The following is a 26,037-nucleotide window of genomic DNA, read 5'->3' on the forward strand; positions in this document are numbered from 1 at the left end:
TGAGCTCCATTTCCAGGTTCTTTTTATAGTAAAATCAATCAAAATCATCTCTATTTCTATAATATGTTTTCCATTCTATCAAATGAGACCAAGAAAACGAGAATACAACCATAAATACTATACGAAAATAGACCACAAAGTCAGCATTTTAATTTAAAAAACGGTCAGTTTTTTTTTTTTTCTCATTATGCACTGCATGCTCCAGGATTTTTTTTTATATGGTGCACACTGACCACACAGACCCATTCTCTCACATGTGGGCCTACCAGCTTTCTCCTGCTTGATTTGAAGCCGCTAGAATTTATGAGTATATATATGTCAAGCACGGTACCTCGTAAGACATATATATACGACCTTGACAGTCAGAGGGTTAAAGGAGGGGTTTAGGATATTGGGAGTTTGGAGGGATGTCTAAACTGTCGTATCTGAGTGCCTCTGCAAAAACAGTTATTATGTATGAGTGATGGTGAAAATGTTGAATGATGAAAAAAAAAACAACTTTGCAATCAATTATCAACATGGCAATGAAGCATTGTAAATAGTAAAGGCAAACTAAACATCTGAGTTTTTGTAAGAAAAATGCCTTAAAACATTGATATAATAAAGTATTGTTATATTTATAGTTAAGTGCTAAACCCATGTGGGTTCTTTAGCACCAGGAGTGGTGAAGGGTCAAGCCTCTTCCACGAAGTATGACACAGACACTATCCATCTGTGCTTGTGTAATTAACTGTCTTAAAAACTGGTAGAAACAAGATTTAACTCTAGGTTGGGCCTTGTTATGATGAAGTTCTGTCTACCCTGAGCAAATGCTATCTATAATAAATATTTGTTCTGCACCAAGTGTTTATGTACCATACTTATTGGCAATACCTGACATCATTTATTCCATTCTGACTTTTATCACTTTTTATCTATGTAAAAAATTATTTATCAGTATATGTAGTGTTTAAGGAAATTTTTGTCATAGTTCTGATGAGTTCATTCTTACTGCTCGCAACTCCTCGTATGTTAAGGACAGTTTAACCCGTAAACGGTCCAAGCAGATCTACGTTCACATGCATAATGCTCCAAAAGTAGATCTACTTTTTTTTTACATATTTTCAAATATAACAAAAAAAAAAGGTAGATCAAAGTTTTTTACACTTTTCAAATGTAAAAAAAAAAAGAAGAGCTACTTTTTTACATATTATCAAATGTTGAAAAAACGTATATATACGTTTGGACAGTTTACGGGTTAATAGTTAACCCTTTCACTCTCATGTAGATCTATGTCATTATGCCAGTGCTGCTCATGTAGATCTTCATTTTAAGCAAAACTCCCTCAGATATGCTGTGAGCAGTAAATTTTGACCTTGGCATGAGAAAATGGGTCTTTGCTGTGAATGTGCACAGTATAAAAAATCCTGCCCCAGGCAATACATGATGGGAAAAGCAAATCTCTGACCTTGTGTATGGTTTTAACCCTTTCAGGGTCGGCAGGGCCTCTCCTAAACTTGTTCTCAGGGTCGGAAATTTTTCGAAAAAAAAAAAAATTATTTTTTCTTATGAAATGATAGAGAATCTTTTCCCAATCATAATGACACCAAAAGTATGAAATTTGATGGAAAACTTAAAGATTTATGCTCTCGCGAAGTTAGCAGTTTTAACGATGCTTATGCATCGGCGATTTTGCCCATTTTGAGCCCTATTTTCAGCCAATTCCAATGTACCAGTCGACAAAAATCATACCTATTTCGTTAGAACTCCATTTTTACTATCGAATGAGTACAAGAAACCACCCATTTACCAATTTCTACTATCCAGTAATGTGGTCAGAAATTGGCATTTTTGCCAATTTCACACAAATTTTGAAAGATGCAAATTTCTAAATAGGGTCCAGAATAAACAAGACAGACATTTCTGGCATTAAAATAACATTTCCTCTGTTCATTACTCATGTCCCCAGGTCTCTGTTACATTTCTTTTGCTTTCCACTTTGAATTTTTATTCCCACAAAAAATAGAAGATTTATGTTATGCAGACTACTGCATTTGTGTAGAAATGGTATAAATAATATCAGGGCACTTGTGAAAGAATATTACACTCACCAGTTGATGTGTATTGGATGCGTGGCATGATTTGTTTACCTTTGAACTTTGGCAAAAATCAAACATTTCTGCTACTTTGAGCTCAATTTCAAGGTACTTTTCATTGTGAAACCAATTAAAATCATCTCAATTTCCATAATATGTCTTCCATTCTTTAAAATGAGACCAGGAAACCTAAAATACAAGTATAAATAGCATATGAAAATACACTTCAAAGTCACTGTTTTAAACCAAAAACACAGTCGGAGTTTTTTTTTTCTCATTATGCATTGTGTGCTGCAGGATTTTTTTTATACCCCACACACTGACCACATAGGCCCATTCTTTCATATGTAAGCCTATCAGCTTTCTCTCGCTAGATTTAAAGGTGCTAGAATTTATGCGTACTAGTATGGCACCAACCCTGGCGTGCCAGCCGTACGGCACCAGCCCTGAAAGGGTTAAATACACAGTGGAACCTCAGTTTTCATATGCCTTAGTTTGTATGTAAAACTGTATTATTCTCTATAAAATGTATTTTATGTTAATATTTCCCATAAAAGAAAAGGTGAAGAGAGTGGTGAGAGAGTGCAAAAGGAGAGCAGATGATAGAGTGGGAGAGGCATTGTCAAGAAATTTTAACGAAAATAAGAAAAAATTTTGGAGCGAGTTAAACAAGTTAAGAAAACCTAGGGAACGAATGGATATGTCACTTAAAAACAGAGTAGGGGAGTTAGTAGATGGGGAGATGGAGGTATTAGGTAGATGGCGAGAATATTTTGAGGAACTTTTAAATGTCGACGAAGAAAGGGAGGCGGTAATTTCATGCACTGGCCAGGGAGGTATACCATCTTGTAGGAGTGAAGAAGAGCAGGATGTGAGTGTGGGGGAGGTGCATGAGGCATTATGTAGAATGAAAGGGGGTAAAGCAGCTGGAACTGCCTGGATCATGACAGAAATGTTAAAAGCAGGGGGGGATGTAGTGTTGGAGTGATTGGTATTTTTGTTTAATAAATGTATGAAAGAGGGGAAGGTACCTAGGGATTGGCAGAGAGCATGTATAGTCCCTTTATATAAAGGGAAGGGGGACAAAAGAGTTTGTAAAAATTATAGAGGAATAAGTTTGTAGATGAATGGTTCAGAGAACCGACATGTTGTTAAATTAGACACATGTGCAACTCTTGGGTATCTTTATTGAGGAAACATTTCGCCACACAGTGGCTTCATCAGTCCATACAAAGGAGAAACTTGAAGAACAGGAGGAGAATGAAGTGATCAGTCCCTCAACTTTGAGTCGATGTGGTCAGTCCATCAATCTTGAGTATTCCAAGAGTTGCACATGTGTCTAATTTAACAGGAATAAGTTTACTGAGTATACCAGGAAAAGTGTACGGTAGGGTTATTATTGAAAGAATTAGAGGTAAGACAGAATGTAGGATTGCAGATGAGCAAGGTTGTTTTAGAGTGGGTAGGGGATGTGTAGATCAAGTGTTTATGTTGAAGCATATATGTGAACAGTATTTAGATAAAGATAGGGAAGTTTTTATTGCATTTATGGATTTAGAAAATGCATATGATAGAGTGGATAGGGGTGCAATGTGGCAAATGTTACATATGGAATAGATGGTAAGTTACTAAATGCTGTAAAGAGTTTTTATGAGGATAGTGAGGCTCAGGTTAGGGTGTGTAGAAGAGAGGGAGACTACTTCCCGGTAAAAGTAGGTTTTAGATAGGGATGTGTAATGTCACCATAGTTGTTCAATATATTTATATATGGGGTTGTAAAAGAAGTAAATGCTAGAGTGTTTGGGAGAGGGGTGGGATTAAATTATGGGGAATCAAATACAAATGGGAATTGACACAGTTACTTTTTGTTGATGATACTGTGCTTATGGGAGATTCTAAAGAAAATTTGCAAAGGTTAGTACACGAGTTTGGGAGTGTGTGTAAAGGTAGAAAGTTGAAAGTGAACATAGAAAAGAGTAAGGTGGTGAAGGTATCAAATGATTTAGATAAAGAAAAATTAGATATCAAATTGGAGAGGAGTAGTATGGAAGAAGTGAATGTTTTCAGATATTTGGGAGTTGACGTGTCAGCGGATGGATTTACGAAGGATGAGGTTAATCATAGAATTGATGAAGGAAAAAAGGTGAGTGGTGCATTGAGGTATATGTGGAGACAAAATACAATATCTATGTAAGCAAAGAATGGAATGTATGAAAAAATAGTAGTACCAACACACTTATATGGGTGTGAAGCTTGGGTTGTAAATGCTGCAGTGAGGAGGCGGTTGGAGGCAGTGGAGATGTCCTGTCTAAAGGCAATGTGTGGTGTGAATATTATGCAAAAAATTCAGAGTGTGGAAAGTAGGAGTTCTCAATGGAACGGAATCAGCAAGACATCCTATTGGGGCAAGTGTTCCACAAGGAAGCGTGCTGGGACCATTGTTATGGAATGTCTACTTCAACGACCTTCTTCATCTCATCCCAGAATCGCATGCATATGCAGACGACTGTACACTGACATTCACTTATCCAAGAGAAGAAATGCCAGCTGCTCTAAGCTACATCAATCACCAGCTGAGAGCTATATCAGCTTGGGGAAATAGATGGCAAGTAACATTTGCACCTGAGAAAACGCAAATGATGATCGTCTCTAGGCACCATGATGGTAATTCTGGTGCAGTAGTAAGGATGAATGGGAGGGTGTTGGCACCTGGAGAAGAAGTTGATATCCTTGGGGTGAAATTTGACTCCAAACTAACCATGAAGAACCATGTTGTAAATCTTGCAAACAAGGCAGCCAGGAAGCTTACAGCACTTCGCCGTATCTCGCATCTACTTGACAGTAGGGGTTGCAAGATTCTGTACGAGGCACAAGTACGCTCACACCCTGAGTATGCTCCACTTTCTTGGTTTGCCTGCCCCCCCCCCCCCCTCTCATCTGCGACTGCTTGACAGAGTAGAGAACAGAGCAAGACGTCTCATCTCTCGCCTGGACCCATCCTGGATAGATCTGTCATTTCAGCAGAGGGTTCAACATAGGAGGGATGTGGGTGGCCTTACTGTTATGTACAAGGCCAATATTGTCAAAGTACCAAACTTGGATCCACTTTGAGGACAGCATGAAACAAGCTTTTATGCCACAAGACGGGCAGAAAGCAGCAACTTCACTCTGGCTGTACCCTTCTCCAGAACATCACTCCATCTGAGATCATATATACCCAGGATGACTCGAGTATGGAACACGTTCATGCAGCATAATGTCAACGAGATAAAGTCAGTTGATCAAATGAAAATGCTGGCCCACAGATGGCTCCAACTTCATTCTGTTCCCTACTTGTATGTCTCATAACAATAAAAATGCTTTCAAATGAGCTGATGTAGGTAACAGCTCTTAGCTTGCCAATAAAGTTAGGAATCCTTAACCTGTAAATAGCTTGTCAATAAAGCTAGGGATCCTTAACCTTGTCAAACCCTGTGTAAAAAAAAAAAAAGTATTAGTCAGAGGGCTGAAGAGGGGTTGTTGAGGTGGTTTGGTCATTTAGAGAGAATGGATCAAAGTAGAACAACATGGAGAGCGTATGAATCTGTAGGGGAAGGAAGGCGGGGTAGCGGTTGTCCTTGGAAAGGTTGGAGGGAGGGGGTAAAGGAGGTTTTGTGGGCGAGGGGCTTGGACTTCCAGCAAGCATACGTGAGCGTGTTAGGAGTGAATGGAGACAAATGGTATTTGGGACCTGACGATCTATGGGAGTGTGAGCAGGGTAATATTTAGTGAAGGGATTCTACTTACACTTAGGTCACACTACACATACATGTACACGTTTATTTATACACACTCATCTGAGTTTTCTTTGATTTTATCTTAATAGTTCTTGGTCTTATTACTTTTCCTTTTATATCCATGGGGAAGTGGAATAAGAATCTTTCCTCCGTAAGCCATGCATGTTGTAAAAGTCAACTAAAATGCCGGGAACAATGGGCTAGTAACCCCTTTTCCTGTAAAGATTACTAAAAAGAATAAGAAGAAAATTGTCAAAGTGGGAAGTCTGAATGTGCGTGGATGTTGTGCAAATGATAAGAAAGAGATGATTGTGGATGTTATGAATGAGAAGAAACTGGATGTCCTGGCTTTAAGTGAAACAAAGCTGAAGGGGGTGGGAGAGTTTCAATGGAGAGGAATAAATGGGATTAGGTCAGGGGTTTCAAATAGAGTTAGAGCTAAAGAAGTAGTAGCAATAATGTTGAAGGATAAGCTATGGCAGGAAAAGAGGGACTACAAATGTATAAATTCAAGGATTATGTGGAGTAAAATAAAGATTGGATGTGAAAAGTGGGTTATAGTAAGCGTGTATGCACCTGGAGAAGAGAGAAGTGTAGAGGAGAGAGAGAGATTCTGGGAAATGTTGAGTGAAGGCGTGGGGAGTTTTGAATCAAGTGTGAGAGTAATGGTGGTTGGGGATTTCAATGCTAAAGTGGGTAAAAATGTTATGGAGGGAGTAGTAGGTAAATTTGGGGTGCCAGGGGTAAATGTAAATGGGGAGCCTTTAATTGAGCTATGTGTAGAAAGAAATTTGGTAATAAGTAATACATATTTTATGAAAAAGAGGATAAATAAATATACAAGGTATGATGTAGCACGTAATGAAAGTAGTTTGTTAGATTATGTATTGGTGGATAAAAGGTTGATGGGTAGGCTCCAGGATGTACATGTTTATAGAGGGGCAACTGATATCTCGGATCATTATTTAGTTGTAGCTACAGTTAGAGTAAGAGGTAGATGGGAAAAGAGGAAGGTGGCAACAACAAGTAAGAGGGAGGTGAAAGTGTATAAACTAAGGGAGGAGGAAGTTCGGGCGAGATATAAGCGACTATTGGCAGAAAGGTGGGCTAGTGCAAAGATGAGTAGTGGGGGGGGTTGAAGAGGGTTGGAATAGTTTTAAAAATGCAGTATTAGAATGTGGGGCAGAAGTTTGTGGTTATAGGAGGGTGGGGGCAGGAGGAAAGAGGAGTGATTGGTGGAATGATGAAGTAAAGGGTGTGATAAAAGAGAAAAAGGTAGCTTACGAGAGGTTTTTACAAAGCAGAAGTGTTATAAGAAGAGCAGAGTATATGGAGAGTAAAAGAAAGGTGAAGAGAGTGGTGAGAGAGTGCAAAAGGAGAGCAGATGAAAGAGTGGGAGAGGCACTGTCAAGAAATTTTAATGAAAATAAGAAAAAAATTTGGAGTGAGTTAAACAAGTTAAGAAAGCCTAGGGAAAGTATGGATTTGTCAGTTAAAAACAGAGTAGGGGAGTTAGTAGATGGGGAGAGGGAGGTATTAGGTAGATGGCGAGAATATTTTGAGGAACTTTTAAATGTTAAGGAAGAAAGGGAGGCGGTAATTTCATGCACTGGCCAGGGAAGTATACCATCTTTTAGAAGTGAAGAAGAGCAGAATGTAAGTGTGGTGGAGGTACGTGAGGCATTACGTAGAATGAAAGGGGGTAAAGCAGCTGGAACTGATGGGATCATGACAGAAATGTTAAAAGCAGGGGGGGATATAGTGTTGGAGTGGTTGGTACTTTTGTTTAATAAATGTATGAAAGAGGGGAAGGTACCTAGGGATTGGCGGAGAGCATGTATAGTCCCTTTATATAAAGGGAAAGGGGACAAAAGAGATTGTAAAAATTATAGAGGAATAAGTTTACTGAGTATACCAGGAAAAGTATACGGTAGGGTTATAATTGAAAGAATTAGAGGTAAGACAGAATGTAGAATTGCGGACGAGCAAGGAGGCTTCAGAGTGGGTAGGGGATGTGTAGATCAAGTGTTTACATTGAAGCATATATGTGAACAGTATTTAGATAAAGGTAGGGAAGTTTTTATTGCATTTATGGATTTAGAAAAGGCATATGATAGAGTGGATAGAGGAGCAATGTGGCAGATGTTGCAAGTATATGGAATAGGTGGTAAGTTACTAAATGCTGTAAAGAGCTTTTATGAGGATAGTGAGGCTCAGGTTAGGGTGTGTAGAAGAGAGGGAGAATACTTCCCGGTAAAAGTAGGTCTTAGACAGGGATGTGTAATGTCACCATGGTTGTTTAATATATTTATAGATGGGGTTGTAAAAGAAGTAAATGCTAGGGTGTTCGGGAGAGGGGTGGGATTAAATTATGGGGAATCAAATTCAAAATGGGAATTGACACAGTTACTTTTTGCTGATGATACTGTTCTTATGGGAGATTCTAAAGAAAAATTGCAAAGGTTAGTGGATGAGTTTGAGAATGTGTGTAAAGGTAGAAAGTTGAAAGTGAACATAGAAAAGAGTAAGGTGATGAGGGTATCAAATGATTTAGATAAAGAAAAATTGGGTATCAAATTGGGGAGGAGGAGTATGGAAGAAGTGAATGTTTTCAGATACAGTGGTCCCTCAATAATCGTCCATAATCCGTTCCTGGAAGTGGGACTATTATCGAAATGGACGATTTTCGAATCAATTTTCCCCATAAGAAATAATGTAAATCCAATTAATTCGTTCCAGACACCCAGAAGTATCAACAACAATTTTTTTTTTTACCTAAAAGATAGATTTACATGCACAAAAGAATGAACATTCAACATGACAGTTACCTTTATTGAAGGCTGTTGTTGATGAAAGGAAGACAGGGAGGAGGAGAGAGGGAAGAGAGGTTATTTGGAAGGGGAATCCCCCTCCATAAGGACTCTAGGGCACTAATAAAATGTAAATGAACATTGGTAATAGGGGTAGTTGATGAGTGGAACTGTCTGCCCAGTAGGGTGATTGAAGCTAAAACATTGGGTAGTTTCAAATTTAGCCTGGATAAAAACACGAGTGAGAGGGGTTGGATTTGAGTCGGACTTGCACCTGAGCTTATTGCTTGGGTAGCATCTGTTCTGTTAGTGGCTTGGATTTGTGAAGGACTGGCCTAGTATGGGCCAACAGGCTTATTGCAGTGTTCCTCCTTTCCAATGTTCTAAAAGCTATGGCTTGGGTAGTTTCAAATTTAGGTTGGATAAATACACGAGTGAAAGGGGTTGGATCTGAGTCGGACTTGCACCTGAGTTTATTGCTTGGGTAGCATTTGTTCTGTTAGTGGGTTGGATTTGTGAAGGACCAGCCTAGTAAGGGCCAGCAGGCCTGTTCCAGTGTTCCTACTTTCTTAAGTTCTTATTTAACATCACACTTACCAGTAGGGTGATCAAGGCTAGGACCTTGGGTAGCTTCAAGAAGAGATTGGACAAATATACGAGTTGGAGGAGCTGAGTTTGATTTGTGTCATTGGGTACGGGAGTAAATTCTTGGGTAGCTTTGGGTAGAGGTCATTTTGATAAGGACCTGCCTTGTATGGGCCAGTGGACCTGCAGTGTTCTTCCATTGTTATGTTTGTAGATGAATGGTTCAGAGAACCGACATGTTGATAAATTAGACACATATGCAACTCTTAGGTATCTTTATTGAGGAAACGTTTCGCCACACAGTGGCTTCATCAGTCCATACAAAGGAGAATCTTGAAGAACAGGAGGAGAATGAGGTAATCAGTCCCTCAACCTTGAGTCGATGTGGTCAGTCCATCAATCTATTCAAGATTGATGGACTGACCACATCGACTCAAGGTTGAGGGACTGATTACCTCATTCTCCTCCTGTTCTTCAAGATTCTCCTTTGTATGGACTGATGAAGCCACTGTGTGGCGAAACGTTTCCTCAATAAAGATACCCAAGAGTTGCATATATGTCTAATTTATCATTGTTATGTTCTTATAGGCTATTTGTGTGAGGGAGGGATGGCAAGTTTATTGTTGGAGAATATGACACTAACTCTATGGCTTATTTATCTATCACAATTCAACTAATATGACATAATAAACAATATTAATAACATAGAAACATGGAATATACTGTAGAATGAATAAAATAAGTCATTACGTATGTCACGAGAGGTGTTGTGTTGTTTTTGGGTATATAAGGGCCACTGAGTGTAAGCTGTCCATAATGGTGGTGAGGCGGCGGTGGTTTTTGTAGCCCTATATAACTCCAACAACATTGGAGGAGTTGGTAGAATCACTGAATCACTAAAGAAGGAACCCTCTACCACCATCACTACAACCTTCTACCACTATTACAACTGTTACCACCATCACTACTACCTACTACCACCATCACTACTACCTTCTACCACCATCACTACTACCTTCTACCACCAAAGAAAGCTTCTAGTGCCAGCCCTTTGGTAAAGAATGTGAGAAACACATAATTTATGAAAAAGTTTGTAGAAAAATACAAAGATGGTGGTGGTGGTAGAGTGGAAGCAGTTGTGATAGTGGTTGATGAACATAAGAACATAAGAAAGGAGGATCACTGCAGCAGGCCTGTTGGCCCATGCTCGGCAGGTCCTTTACAATTCATCCCACTAACGAAACATTTTCCCAACCCAGTCCTCAGTGCTACCCAAGAAATAAGCTCTGATAACTCTATCCACTCATTTGGGACTTGCAAATGAGTGGATAGAGTTATCAGAGCTTATTTCTTGGGTAGTATTGAGGACTGGGTTGGGAAAATGTTTCGTTAGTGGGATGAATTGTAAAGGACCTGCCAAGCATGGGCCAACAGGCCTGCTGCAGTGATCCTCCTTTCTTATGTTCATCAACAACTGCTTCCACTCTACCACCACCATCTTTGTATTTTTCTACAAACTTTTTCATAAATTATGCATTTCTCACATTCTTTACCAAAGGGCTGGCACTAGAAGCTTTATTTGGAGCCATGGTAGCTTATTTAGCACTTGCAAGCACTAAAATCAATGGAATATTATGAAATATTTCGTAGGAGCATGTGAGGAGACCGTCACTCACTGGTAAACAATGGCACACTGGCTGGGAAGGAAAGACCGAGGCGGCTCAGAGCATTGAGTACGCGTCCAGGACGAAGGACTATTAGGACTATTAGCGAGTTACCGGACCATTTGCGAGCCAATATTTTGACGAAAAAACAGGACTATTTCCGAAATGGACGACTTTCAGGCCGGACGATTATTGAGGGACCACTGTACTTGGGAGTTGACGTGTCGGCGGATGGATTTATGAAGGATGAGGTTAATCATAGAATTGATGAGGGAAAAAAGGTGAGTGGTGCGTTGAGGTATATGTGGAGTCAAAAAACGTTATCTATGGAGGCAAAGAAGGGAATGTATGAAAGTATAGTAGTACCAACACTCTTATATGGATGTGAAGCTTGGGTGGTAAATGCAGCAGCGAGGAGACGGTTGGAGGCAGTGGAGATGTCCTGTCTAAGGGCAATGTGTGGTGTAAATATTATGCAGAAAATTCGGAGTGTGGAAATTAGGAGAAGGTGTGGAGTTAATAAAAGCATTAGTCAGAGGGCAGAAGAGGGGTTGTTGAGGTGGTTTGGTCATTTAGAGAGAATGGATCAAAGTAGAATGACATGGAAAGCATATAAATCTATAGAGGAAGGAAAGAGGGGTAGGGGTCGTCCTCGAAAGGGTTGGAAAGAGGGGGTAAAGGAGGTTTTGTGGGTGAGGGGCTTGGACTTCCAGCAAGCGTGCATGAGCGTGTTAGATAGGAGTGAATGGAGACGAATGATACTTGGGACCTGACGATCTGTTGGAGTGTGAGCAGGGTAATATTTAGTGAAGGGATTCAGGGAAACCGGTTATTTTCATATAGTCGGACTTGAGTCCTGGAAATGGGAAGTACAATGCCTGCACTTTGAAGGAGGGGTTTGGGATATTGGCAGTTTGGAGGGATATGTTGTGTATCTCTATACGTATATGCTTCTAAACTGTTGTATTCTGAGCACCTCTGCAAAAGCAGTGATAATGTGTGTGTGTGGTGAAAGTGTTGAATGATGATGAAAGTATTTTCTTTTTGGGGATTTTCTTTCTTTTTTTTGGGTCACCCTGCCTCGGTGGGAGACGACCGACTTGTTGAAAAAAAAAAAAAAAAAAATTCAGGGAAACCGATTATTTTTATATAGCCGGACTTGAGTCCTGGAAATGGGAAGTACAATGCCTGCACTCTAAAGGAGGGGTTTGGGATATTGGCAGTTTGGAGGGATATGTTATGTATCTTTATATGTATATGTCAGCATAGTTGCTGATCCCTGTGTTGTATAGCATATCAGTATCATCCATGTGCTTTAGATAAGAGATCCCTTTTAGGCCTGTGACTTTGTGTGACGTCACGGGATGCGCATGAGTACGTTCGTACCTCTGCCTCGGCCTCAGTCGGCGGTAGATCATCCAGGCTAGAACACGGCAAGGCTGGGCTCCATCTCCCATCATCTCTGTCTGACAATATATATCGTTACCATCCAACAAGTGTGTCTACCTTCAACCCTCGATATCTCCATTTAAGAACCCCTACGATATATATGCTTCTAAACTGTTGTATTCTGAACACCTCTGCAAAAACAGTGATTATGTGTGAGTGAGGTGAAAGTGTTGAATGATGATGAAAGTATTTTCTTTCTTTTTTGGGTCACTCTGCCTCGGTGGGAGACGGCCGACTGTTAAATATAAATACTATACAGTGGACCCCCGCATAACGATGGCATCACATAGCGATTAATCCGCATACCACTTGTTTTAATCGCAAAAATTTTGCCTCACATACCGCTTAAAAACCCGCTCACCGATTTTCGTCCGAGACGCGTCCAATGTGCGGCCTGAGCCACGCTCACATGTTCCGCCAGTGGCATTGTTTACCAGCCAGCCTCCGCGGTAACATCCAAGCATACAATCGGAATATTTCGTATTATTACAGTGTTTTCGGTGCTTTTTCTGGAAAATAAGTGACCATGGGCCCCAAGAAAGCTTCTAGTGCCAACCCTACAGCAATAAGGGTGAGAATTACAATAGAGATGAAGAAAAAGATCATTGATAAGTATGAAAGTGGAGTGCGTGTCTCCGAGCTGGCCAGGTTGTATAATAAACCCCAATCAACCATCGCTACTATTGGTGGTACAGCTGCTGCTGCTGCTGCACTGTCAGCTGCTGCTGCTGCTGCACTGTCAGCTGCTGCTGCTGCTGCACTGTCAGCTGCTGCTGCTGCTGTAGCATCGTCTGCTGCTGCTGTAACATCGTCTGTTGCTGCTGTAGCATCGTCTGTTGCTGCTGTACCACCGTCAGCTGCTGCTGCTGCTGTAGCATCGTCTGCTGCTGCTGTAACATCGTCTGTTGCTGCTGTAGCATCGTCTGCTGCTGCTGTAGCATCGTCTGTTGCTGCTGTACCACCGTCAGCTGCTGCTGCTGCTGTAGCATCGTCTGCTGCTGCTGTAGCATCGTCTGTTGCTGCTGTACCACCGTCAGCTGCTGCTGCTGCTGTAACATCGTCTGTTGCTGCTGTAGCATCGTCTGTTGCTGCTGTACCACCGTCAGCTGCTGCTGCTGCTGTAGCATCGTCTGCTGCTGCTGTAGCATCGTCTGCTGCTGCTGTAGCATCGTCTGTTGCTGCTGTACCACCGTCAGCTGCTGCTGCTGCTGCTGTAGCACCGTTGTTGGTGTGGCTTATTGAGAATACCAAGAAACAATTAACCCCAGAGGATTTGCCACCCAGGATAACCCAAAAAAGTCAGTGTCATCGAAGACTGTCTAACTTATTTCCATTGGGGTCCTTAATCTTGTCTCCCAGGATGCAACCCACACAAGTCGACTAACACCCAGGTGAACAGGGAAAAATGCCTGGAACTAGTGCTCATATTGGTGAATTTAAAGCCAGCAAAGGTTGGTTTGAGAGATTTAAGAATCGTAGTGGCATACACAGTGTGATAAGGCCTGTTCTGGAAGAAAATGCCAAACAGGACCTACATTACTCAGGAGGAAAAGGCACTCCCAGGACACAGTGTCTCATCAGTCATTGCTGCATCTTCAATAAAGGTAAGTGTCATTTATTCTTCATTTAGTAGAGTAGTACATGCACAATATATACTGTGCATGTACTACTCTACTATTGTGCATGTATCCTTCTCTTTGTGTGTGGGAAAATGTATATTTCATGTGGTAAAATTTTTTTTTTCATACTTTTGGGTGTCTTGCACGGATTAATTTGATTTCCATTATTTCTTATGGGGAAAATTTTCCCCATTCAAATTAATCCGTGCATATGAAAAAAAATTTTTTTTACCACATGAAATGTTAATTTTAATACGCATACAATTAAATGACACTTACTTTTATTGAAGATCTGGTGATGATTGATGGGATGGGAGGAGGGGAGAGCATTATCTTCTTACTGTTTAGAAGGGGAATCCCCTTCCATTACGACTTGAGGTTACTTCCCTTCTTCTTTTAATGCCACTAGGACCAGCTTGAGAGTCACTGGACGTCGCACAACAAATCTGTCCATAGAGCTCTGTACCTCCCGTTCCTTTACGATTTGTCTAAAATGGGCCACAACATTGTCATTGAAATAGTCACCAGCACGGCTTGCAACAGCTGTGTCAGGGTGATTTTCATCTATAAAGGTTTGCAGTTCAACCCACTGTGCACACATTTCCTTAATCTTTGAAGTAGGCACAATGGATTCCACAACTGGCATAGGCTTCTCAGGGTTAGCCCCAAACCCTTCAAAATCTTTCTTAATTTCCATACTAATTCTCACCCTTTTTACCACAGGGTTGGCACTAGAAGCTTTCTTGGGGCCCATGGTCACTTATTTTCCAGAAACAGCACCGAAAATACTGTAATAATACGAAATATTCCGAGTGTATGCTTGGATGTTACCGCGGAGGCTGGCTGGTAAACAATGGGACGGAGCGGCACATGTGAGGCTGGCTGAGGGCACATTGGACGCGTCTCGGACGAAAATCGGTATGCGGGTTTTTAATCGGTATGCGCGGCAAAAATTTTGCGATAAAAGTAATCGTTATGCGGAAAAATCGCTATGCGATGCCATCGTTATGCGGGGGTCCACTGTATATCTTTCTTTCAACACACCAGCCGTATCCCACTGAGGTGGGGTGGCCCAAAAGGACAAACAAAAGTTTCTCCTTTTAAATTTAGTAATATATACAGGAGAAGGGGTTATTAGCCCCTTGCTCCCGGCATTTTAGTCACCTCTTACGACACGCATGGCTTATGGAGGAAGAATTCTGTTCCACTTCCCCGTGGAAAATATATACGTGTATATATTATTATTTTTTTTATTATCACACTGGCCGATTCCCACCAAGGCAGGGTGGCCCGAAAAAGAAAAACTTTCACCATCATTCACTCCATCACTGTCTTGCCAGAAGGGTGCTTTACACTACAGTTTTTAAACTGCAACATTAACACCCCTCCTTCAGAGTGCAGGCACTGCACTTCCCATCTCCAGGACTCAAGTCCGGCCTGCCGGTTTCCCTGGACCCCTTCATAAATGTTACTTAGCTCACACTCCAACAGCACGTCAAGTATTAAAAACCATTTGTCTCCATTCACTCCTATCAAACACGCTCACGCATGCCTGCTGGAAGTCCAAGCCCCTCGCACACAAAACCTCCTTTACCCCCTCTCTCCAACCTTTCCTAGGCCGACCCCTACCCTGCCTTCCTTCCACTACAGACTGATACACTCTTGAAGTCACTCTATTTCGCTCCATCCTCTCTACATGTCCGAACCACCTCAACAACCCTTCCTCAGCCCTCTGGACAACAGTTTTGGTAATCCTGCACCTCCTCCTAACTTCCAAACTACGAATTCTCTGCATTATATTCACACCACACATTGCCCTCAGACATGACATCTCCACTGCCTCCAGCCTTCTCCTCGCTGCAACATTCATCACCCATGCTTCACACCCATATAAGAGCGTTGGTAAAACTATACTCTCATACATTCCCCTCTTTGCCTCCAAGGACAAAGTTCTTTGTCTCCACAGACTCCTAAGTGCACCACTCACTCTTTTCCCCTCATCAATTCTATGATTCACCTCATCTTTCATAGACCCATCCGCTGACACGTCCACTCCCAAATATCTGAATACATTCACCTCCTCCATACTCTCTCCCTCCAATCTGATATTCAATCTTTCATCACCTAATCTTTTTGTTATCCTCATAACCTTACTCTTTCCTGTATTCACCTTTAATTTTCTTCTTTTGCACACCCTACCAAATTCATCCACCAATCTCTGCAACTTCTCTTCAGAATCTCCCAAGAGCACAGTGTCATCAGCAAAGAGCAGCTGTGACAACTCCCACTTTGTGTGTGATTCTTTATCTTTTAACTCCTCGTGGACGTGAGGCTCAAGTTAGAGTATGTAGGAAAGAGGGAAATTTTTTCCCAGTAAAAGTAGGCCTTAGACAAGGATGTGTGATGTCACCGTGGTTGTTTAATATATTTATAGATGGGGTTGTAAGAGAAGTAAATGCGAGGGTCTTGGCAAGAGGCGTGGAGTTAAAAGATAAAGAATCACACACAAAGTGGGAGTTGTCACAGCTGCTCTTTGCTGATGACACTGTACTCTTGGGAGATTCTGAAGAGAAGTTGCAGAGATTGGTGGATGAATTTGGTAGGGTGTGCAAAAGAAGAAAATTAAAAGTGAATACAGGAAAGAGTAAGGTTATGAGGATAACAAAAAGATTAGGTGATGAAAGATTGAATATCAGATTGGAGGGAGAGAGTATGGAGGAGGTGAATGTATTCAGATATTTGGGAGTGGACGTGTCAGCGGATGGGTCTATGAAAGATGAGGTGAATCATAGAATTGATGAGGGGAAAAGAGTGAGTGGTGCACTTAGGAGTCTGTGGAGACAAAGAACTTTGTCCTTGGAGGCAAAGAGGGGAATGTATGAGAGTATAGTTTTACCCACTCTCTTATATGGGTGTGAAGCATGGGTGATGAATGTTGCAGCGAGGAGAAGGCTGGAGGCAGTGGAGATGTCATGTCTGAGGGCAATGTGTGGTGTGAATATAATGCAGAGAATTCGTAGTTTGGAAGTTAGGAGGAGGTGCGGGATTACCAAAACAGTTGTCCAGAGGGCTGAGGAAGGGTTGTTGAGGTGGTTTGAGGAAGGGTTGTTGAGGTGGTTCGGACATGTAGAGAGAATGGAGCGAAATAGAGTGACTTCAAGAGTGTATCAGTCTGTAGTGGAAGGAAGGCGGGGTAGGGGTTGGCCTAGGAAAGGTTGGAGAGAGGGGGTAAAGGAGGTTTTGTGTGTGAGGGGCTTGGACTTCCAGCAGGCATGCGTGAGCGTGTTTGATAGGAGTGAATGGAGACAAATGGTTTTTAATACTTGACGTGCTGTTGGAGTGTGAGCAAAGTAACATTTATGAAGGGGTTCAGGGAAACCGGCAGGCCGGACTTGAGTCCTGGAGATGGGAAGTACAGTGCCTGCACTCTGAAGGAGGGGTGTTAATGTTGCAGTTTAAAAACTGTAGTGTAAAGCACCCTTCTGGCAAGACAGTGATGGAGTGAATGATGGTGAAAGTTTTTCTTTTTCGGGCCACCCTGCCTTGGTGGGAATCGGCCAGTGTGATAATAAAAAAAAAACATATATATATATATATATGTATTTTTTTTTTTTTTTTTTCAACAAGTCGGTCGTCTCCCACCGAGGCAGGGTGACCCAAAAAAAAGAAAGAAAATCCCCAAAAAGAAAATACTTTCATCATCATTCAACACTTTCACCACACACACACATTATCACTGCTTTTGCAGAGGTGCTCAGAATACAACAGTTTAGAAGCATATACGTATAGAGATACACAACATATCCCTCCAAACTGCCAATATCCCAAACCCCTCCTTCAAAGTGCAGGCATTGTACTTCCTGTTTCCAGGACTCAAGTCCGACTATATGAAAATAACCGGTTTCCCTGAATCCCTTCACTAAATATTACCCTGCTCACACTCCAACAGATCGTCAGGTCCCAAGTATCATTCGTCTCCATTCACTCCTATCTAACACGCTCATGCACGCTTGTTGGAAGTCCAAGCCCCTCACCCACAAAACCTCCTTTACCCCCTCTTTCCAACCCTTTCGAGGATGACCCCTACCCCTCTTTCCTTCCCCTATAGATTTATATGCTTTCCATGTCATTCTACTTTGATCCATTCTCTCTAAATGACCAAACCACCTCAACAACCCCTCTTCTGCCCTCTGACTAATGCTTTTATTAACTCCACACCTTCTCCTAATTTCCACACTCCGAATTTTCTGCATAATATTTACACCACACATTGCCCTTAGACAGGACATCTCCACTGCCTCCAACCATCTCCTCGCTGCTGCATTTACCACCCAAGCTTCACATTCATATAAGAGTGTTGGTACTACTATACTTTCATACATTCCCTTCTTTGCCTCCATAGATAACGGTTTTTGACTCCACATATACCTCAATGCACCACTCACCTTTTTTCCCTCATCAATTCTATGATTAACCTCATCCTTCATAAATCCATCCGCCGACACGTCAACTCCCAAGTACAGTGGACCCCCGCATAACGATGGCATCGCATAGCGATTTTTCCGCATAACGATTACTTTTATCGCAAAATTTTTGCCGCGCATACCGATTAAAAACCCGCATACCGATTTTCGTCCGAGACGCGTCCAATGTGCCCTCAGCCAGCCTCACATGTGCCGCTCCGTCCCATTGTTTACCAGCCAGCCTCCGCGGTAACATCCAAGCATACACTCGGAATATTTCTTATTATTACAGTATTTTCGGTGCTGTTTCTGGAAAATAAGTGACCATGGGCCCCAAGAAAGCTTCTAGTGCCAACCCTGTGGTAAAAAGGGTGAGAATTAGTATGGAAATTAAGAAAGATTTTGAAGGGTTTGGGGCTAACCCTGAGAAGCCTATGCCAGTTGTGGAATCCATTGTGCCTACTTCAAAGATTAAGGAAATGTGTGCAGAGTGGGTTGAACTGCAAACCTTTATAGATGAAAATCACCCTGACACAGCTGTTGCAAGCCGTGCTTGTGACTATTTCAATGACAATGTTATGGCCCATTTTAGGAAAGTCTTGAAGGAACGGGAGGTACAGAGCTCTATGGACAGATTTGTTGTGCGACAGAGGTCCAGTGACTCTCAAGCTGGTCCTAGTGGCATTAAAAGAAGAAGGGAAGTAACCCCAGAAAAGGACTTGCTACCTCAAGTCCTAATGGAAGGGGATTCCCCTTCTAAACAGTAAGAAGATAATGCTCTCCCCTCCTCCCATCCCATCAATCATCACCAGATCTTCAATAAAAGTAAGTGTCATGTAATTGTGCATGCCTTTTTCAGTTTGTGTGTATTAAAATTAACATTTCATGTGGTAAAAAAAAATTTTTTTCATACTTTTGGGCGTCTTGCACGGATTAATTTTATTTCCATTATTTCTTATGGGGAAAATTCATTCGCATAACGATTATTTCGCATAACGATGAGCCCTCTTGCACGGATTAAAATCGTTAACCGGGGGTCCACTGTATCTGAAAACATTCACTTCTTCCATACTCCTCCTCCCCAATTTGATATCCAATTTTTCTTTATCTAAATAATTTGATACCCTCATCACCTTACTCTTTTCTATGTTCACTTTCAACTTTCTACCTTTACACACATTCTCAAACTCATCCACTAACCTTTGCAATTTTTCTTTAGAATCTCCCATAAGCACAGTATCATCAGTAAAAAGTAACTGTGTCAATTCCCATTTTGAATTTGATTCCCCATAATTTAATCCCACCCCTCTCCCGAACACCCTAGCATTTACTTCTTTTACAACCCCATCTATAAATATATTAAACAACCATGGTGACATTACACATCCCTGTCTAAGACCTACTTTTACCGGGAAGTATTTTCCCTCTCTTCTACACACCCTAACCTGAGCCTCACTATCCTCATAAAAGTTCTTTACAGCATTTAGTAACTTACCACCTATTCCATATACTTGCAACATCTGCCACATTGCTCCTCTATCCACTCTATCATATGCCTTTTCTAAATCCATAAATGCAATAAAAACTTCCCTACCTTTATCTAAATACTGTTCACATATATGCTTCAATGTAAACACTTGATCTACACATCCCCTACCCACTCTGAAGCCTCCTTGCTCGTCCGCAATTCTACATTCTGTCTTACCTCTAATTCTTTCAATTATAACCCTACCGTATACTTTTCCTGGTATACTCAGTAAACTTGTTCCTCTGTAATTTCTACAATCTCTTTTGTCCCCTTTCCCTTTATATAAAGGGACTATACATGCTCTCCGCCTATCCCTAGGTACCTTCCCCTCTTTCATACATTTATTAAACAAAAGTACCAACCACTCCAACACTATATCCCCCCCTGCTTTTAACATTTATGTCATGATCCCATCAGTTCCAGCTGCTTTACCCCCTTTCATTCTACGTAATGCCTCATGTACCTCCACCACACTTACATTCTGCTCTTCTTCACTCCTAAAAGATCGTATACCTCCCTGGCCAGTGCATGAAATTACCGCCTCCCTTTCTTCCTCAACATTTAAAAGTTCCTCAAAATATTCTTGCCATCTACCTAATACCTCCCTCTCCCCATCTACTAACTCCCCTACTCTGTTTTTAACTGACAAATCCATACTTTCCCTAGGCTTTCTTAACTTGTTTAACTCACTCCAAAATTTTTTCTTATTTTCATTAAAATTTCATGACAGTGCCTCTCCCACTCTTTCATCTGCTCTCCTTTTGCACTCTCTCACCACTCTCTTCACCTTTCTTTTACTCTCCATATACTCTGCTCTTCTTATAACACTTCTGCTTTGTAAAAACCTCTCGTAAGCTACCTTTTTCTCTTTTATCACACCCTTTACTTCATCATTCCACCAATAACTCCTCTTTCCTCCTGCCCCCACCCTCCTATAACCACAAACTTCTGCCCCACATTCTAATACTGCATTTTTAAAACTATTCCAACCCTCTTCAACCCCCCCACTACTCATCTTTGCACTAGCCCACCTTTCTGCCAATAGTCGCTTATATCTCGCCCAAACTTCCTCCTCCCTTAGCTTATACACTTTCACCTCCCTCTTACTTGTTGTTGCCACCTTCCTCTTTTCCCATCTACCTCTTACTCTAACTGTAGCTACAACTAAATAATGATCCGATATATCAGTTGCCCCTCTATAAACATGTACATCCTGGAGCCTACCCATCAACCTTTTATCCACCAATACATAATCTAACAAACTACTTTCATTACGTGCTACATCCTACCTTGTATATTTATTTATCCTCTTTTTCATAAAATATGTATTACTTATTACCAAATTTCTTTCTACACATAGCTCAATTAAAGGCTCCCAATTTACATTTACCCCTGGCACCCCAAATTTACCTACTACTCCCTCCATAACATTTTTACCCACTTTAGCATTGAAATCCCGAACCACCATTACTCTCACACTTGATTCAAAACTCCCCACGCATTCACTCAACATTTCCCAGAATCTCTCTCTTTCTTTCTTTCAACACACCGGCCGTATCCCACCAAGGCAGGGTGGCCCAAAAGGAAAAACGAAAGTTTCTCCTTTTACATTTAGTAATATATACAGGAGAAGAGGTTACCAGCCCCTTGCTCCCGGCATTTTAGTCGCCCCTTACAACACGCATGGCTTACGGAGGAAGAATTCTATTCCACTTCCCCGTGGAAAATATATACGTGTATATATATATATATATATATATATATATATATATATATATATATATATATATATATATATATATATATATATATATATATAATATATATATATATATATATATAATATATATATATATATATATATATATATATATATATATATATATATATATATATATATATATATATATATATATATATATATATATACGTATATATATATATATATATATATATATATATATATATATATATATATATATATATATATATATACGTATATATATAATATATATATATATATATATAATATATATATATATATATATATATATATATATATATATATATATATATATATATATATATATATATATATATATATATATATATATATATATATATATATATATATATATATATACACGTATATATTTTCCACGGGGAAGTGGAATAGAATTCTTCCTCCGTAAGCCATGCGTGTTGTAAGGGGCGACTAAAATGCCGGGAGCAAGGGGCTAGTAACCTCTTCTCCTGTATATATTACTAAATGTAAAAGGAGAAACTTTCGTTTTTCCTTTTGGGCCACCCTGCCTTGGTGGGATACGGCCGGTGTGTTGAAAGAAAGAAAGAGAGAGATTCTGGGAAATGTTGAGTGAATGCGTGGGGAGTTTTGAATCAAGTGTGAGAGTAATGGTGGTCTGCTGCTGCTGTAGCATCGTCTGTTGCTGCTGTAGCATCGTCTGTTGCTGCTGTACCACCGTCAGCTGCTGCTGCTGCTGCTGCTGTAGCACCGTTGTTGGTGTGGCTTATTGAGAATACCAAGAAACAATTAACCCCAGAGGATTTGCCACCCAGGATAACCCAAAAAAGTCAGTGTCATCGAAGACTGTCTAACTTATTTCCATTGGGGTCCTTAATCTTGTCTCCCAGGATGCAACCCACACCAGTCGACTAACACCCAGGTGAACAGGGAAAAATGCCTGGAACTAGTGCTCATATTGGTGAATTTAAAGCCAGCAAAGGTTGGTTTGAGAGATTTAAGAATCGTAGTGGCATACACAGTGTGATAAGGCCTGTTCTGGAAGAAAATGCCAAACAGGACCTACAGTACTCAGGAGGGAAAGGCACTCCCAGGACACAGTGTCTCATCAGTCATTGCTGCATCTTCAGTAAAGGTAAGTGTCATTTATTCTTCATTTAGTAGAGTAGTACATGCACAATATATATTGTGCATGTACTACTCTACTATTGTGCATGTATCCTCTTTGTGTGTAGGAAAATGTATATTTCATGTGGTAAAAATTTTTTTTTCATACTTTTGGGTGTCTTGCACGGATTAATTTGATTTCCATTATTTCTTATGGGGAATATTCATTCGCATACCGAACATTTCGCATAACAACCAGCCCTCTTGCACGGATTAAAGTCGCTATGCGGGGGTCCACTGTAATCCATTGTTTTTTTGTGATTGCAACTGCTAAATAAGTCACCATAGGCCCAAGGAAAGCTAGTGCAAGCCCTTTGGTAAAGAAAGCGAAGAACACAATCCAGAGGGATTTTGAAGGGTTTGAGGCAGACCCTGACCCTGCCAACCCTCTGCCTGTTGTGGAAGGTGTTGTGGCATTGGGCAAGTCCATGGGGTTGGAGGTGAGTGAAGGGGATGTGGAAGAGTTGGTGGAGGACCACAGGGAAGAGCTAACCACTGACGAACTGCAAGAGCTTCAACTGGAACAGCATCAGACCACAGCTGAGGAACTTGCTTCAGAGGAGGAGGAAAAGAGAGTGAAGGAGGTGCCTTCTTCAGTGATTAAGGACGTGTTTTCTAAGTAGAATGAGTTGCAAAGTTGTGTTGAAAAGTATCACCCTGACCAAGCTGAAACAAGCCATATCTGCAACATGTTCAGTGACAAAACCTTGTCCCACTTCAGGCAAATCATAAAGAAATGCCAGAAACAGACCTTTCTGGACAGATATTTTGTGCAACAGGGGTCCAGTGACTCTCAAGTTGTTCCCAGTGGCATTAAAAGAAGAAGGGAAGTAACCCCAGAAAAGGACTTGCTACCTGAAGTCCTAATGGAAGGAGATTCTCCTTCCAAACAATAGTGTACACCTTCCTCCTATCCCCTCCTCTTGTCTTCCATCCACCCATTGGGTTCATACAATACTTTTCATAATAATCCATTCTTTTTTGTGCTTGCAACTGCTAAATAAGTCATCATGGACCCAAGGAAAGCTAGTGCAAGCCCTTTGGTAAATAAAGTGAGGAACACGATCCAGAGGGATTTTGAAGGGTTTGAGGCAGACCCTGTCCCTGTCGACCCTCTGGCTGTTGTGGAAGGTGTTGTGGCATTGGGCAAGTCTATGGGGTTGGAGGTGAGTGACGGGGATGTGGAAGAGTTGGTGGAGGACCACAGGGAAGAGCTAACCACTGACGAACTGCAAGAGCTTCAACTGGAACAGCATCAGACCACAGCCGAGGAACTTGCTTCAGAGGAGGAGAAAAAGAGAGTGAAGGAGGTTCCTTCTTCTGTGATTAAGGACATGTGTGAAATGTGGAATGAGTTGCAAAGTTTTGTTGAAAAGTATCACCCTGACCAAGCAGAAGCAAGCCATATCTGCAACATGTACAATGACAGTGTTGTGTCCCACTTCAGGGAAATCTTAAAGAAATGCCAAAAAAAGACCTCTCTGGACAGATATTTTGTGTGACAGGGGTCCAGTGACTCTCAAGTTGTTCCCAGTGGCATTAAAAGAAGAAGGGAAGTAACCCCAGATAAGGACTTGCTACCTAAAGTCCTAATGGAAGGAGATTCTCCTTCCAAACAATAGTGTACACCTTCCTCCAATCCCCTCCTCCCGTCTTCCATCCACCCAGAAGTCTTCAGTAAAGGTAAGTGTAATGTTATTATTATTTTTTATATATATGTACTTGATTTCTCATTGATTTCAGTATATAAATCTTTATTTAATTTGAAAAAAATATTTTATTTTAATATTTTTGGGTGTCTGGAACAGATTAATTTTATTTCCATTATTTCTTATGGGGAAAATGGTTTCGAGTTTCGTGAATTTCGACTTTCAGCAGACTCTCTGAAACGGATTAATCACGAAACTCGGGGATCCACTGTATATATATTTTTACAAGTCGGCCGTCTCCCACCGAGGCAGGGTGACCCAAAAAGAAAGAAAATTCCCCAAAAGAAAATACTCTCATCATCATTCAACACTTTCACCTCACTCACACACAATCACTGTTTTTGCAGTGGTGCTTAGAACACAACAGTTTAGAAGTATATATGTATAAAGATACACAACATATCCCTCCAAACTACCAATATCCCAAACCCCTCCTTTAGAGTGCAGGCATTGTACTTCCCATTTCTAGGACTTAAGTCCGGCTATATAAAAATAACCGGTTTCCCTGAATCCCTTCACTAAATATTACCCTGCTCACACTCCAACAGATCGTCAGGTCCCAAATACCATTCGTCTCCATTCACTCCTATCGTGGAGGACATGAGTCCATTTAATCAGTTTCCCTGAATCTTTTTATAATTGTTACCTTATCCACAGGACTTAATTGTATAAAAATGAAATAATTTTCAGTATACAACCTTATTTTTACATCTTTTGTTTTTCTCATATATAATTTTTCTCTTTAGGTATTGAAATCCTGTATGAAATGTACTCTCCATTAATTAATAATATTGAGGTACTGCGGTTGGAGAAGCGCTTGGATGATGAACTGTTGTATCTTCGTGATGCCTTACCTGAGTACTCTACCTTCCCTTTGGATATGGATCCTGAATTAATTCAGGAAGGAGCTCCTGTGCCAGTTAATCATCTGAAGGTAAGAGGCTTTTGTTTAAGTTTTCAAACCTTGGATAACCTAGCAAAGCCAAGTAGAATGGCTTATTTCTGTTGGGAACTTCCTAAGATGTGACCGTCAACAGCAGACTAACACCTAAATATAGTATACATGTATACCTAATTACTGCTAGGCAACCACAGACTGGGCATTCAGTTACCCTCATCATTCTTTAATACACAATGTACTCAGGCACCTAATACATTGAGCAGTGAAAGAATGGTGAGGACATGTAAATGGAGAGTTGTAATAATGGTAGAATTCTTTCTTTCAACACGTTGGCCGTATCCCACTGAGGCGGGATGGCCCAAAAGGAAAAATGAAAGCTTCTCCTTTTACATTTAGTAATATATACAGGAGAAGGGGTTACTAGCCCCTTGCTCCCGGCATTTTAGTTGCCTCTTACAACACGCATGGCTTACGGAGGAAGAATTCTGTTCCACTTCCCCATGGAGACAAGAGGAAATAAACAAGAACT

At 40.9% G+C, this 26,037-nt stretch overlaps 1 protein-coding gene across 1 annotated transcript in view; it reads left to right on the forward strand.

Moving 5' to 3' along the window:
* The window catches only part of mRpL19 (mitochondrial ribosomal protein L19), a 53,229-nt gene that overhangs the window by 14,155 nt on the left and 13,037 nt on the right, over positions 1 to 26,037 (forward strand). Inside the window, exon 5 of the mRNA XM_070091201.1 lies at positions 25,354 to 25,541. Coding sequence (XP_069947302.1) covers positions 25,354 to 25,541 — 188 coding nt within the window. The remainder of the gene's footprint in view (positions 1 to 25,353; positions 25,542 to 26,037) is intronic.

Source organism: Cherax quadricarinatus, chromosome 34 (genome assembly GCF_038502225.1).
Source record: "Cherax quadricarinatus isolate ZL_2023a chromosome 34, ASM3850222v1, whole genome shotgun sequence".
In the NCBI taxonomy this organism is placed as follows: domain Eukaryota; kingdom Metazoa; phylum Arthropoda; class Malacostraca; order Decapoda; family Parastacidae; genus Cherax; species Cherax quadricarinatus.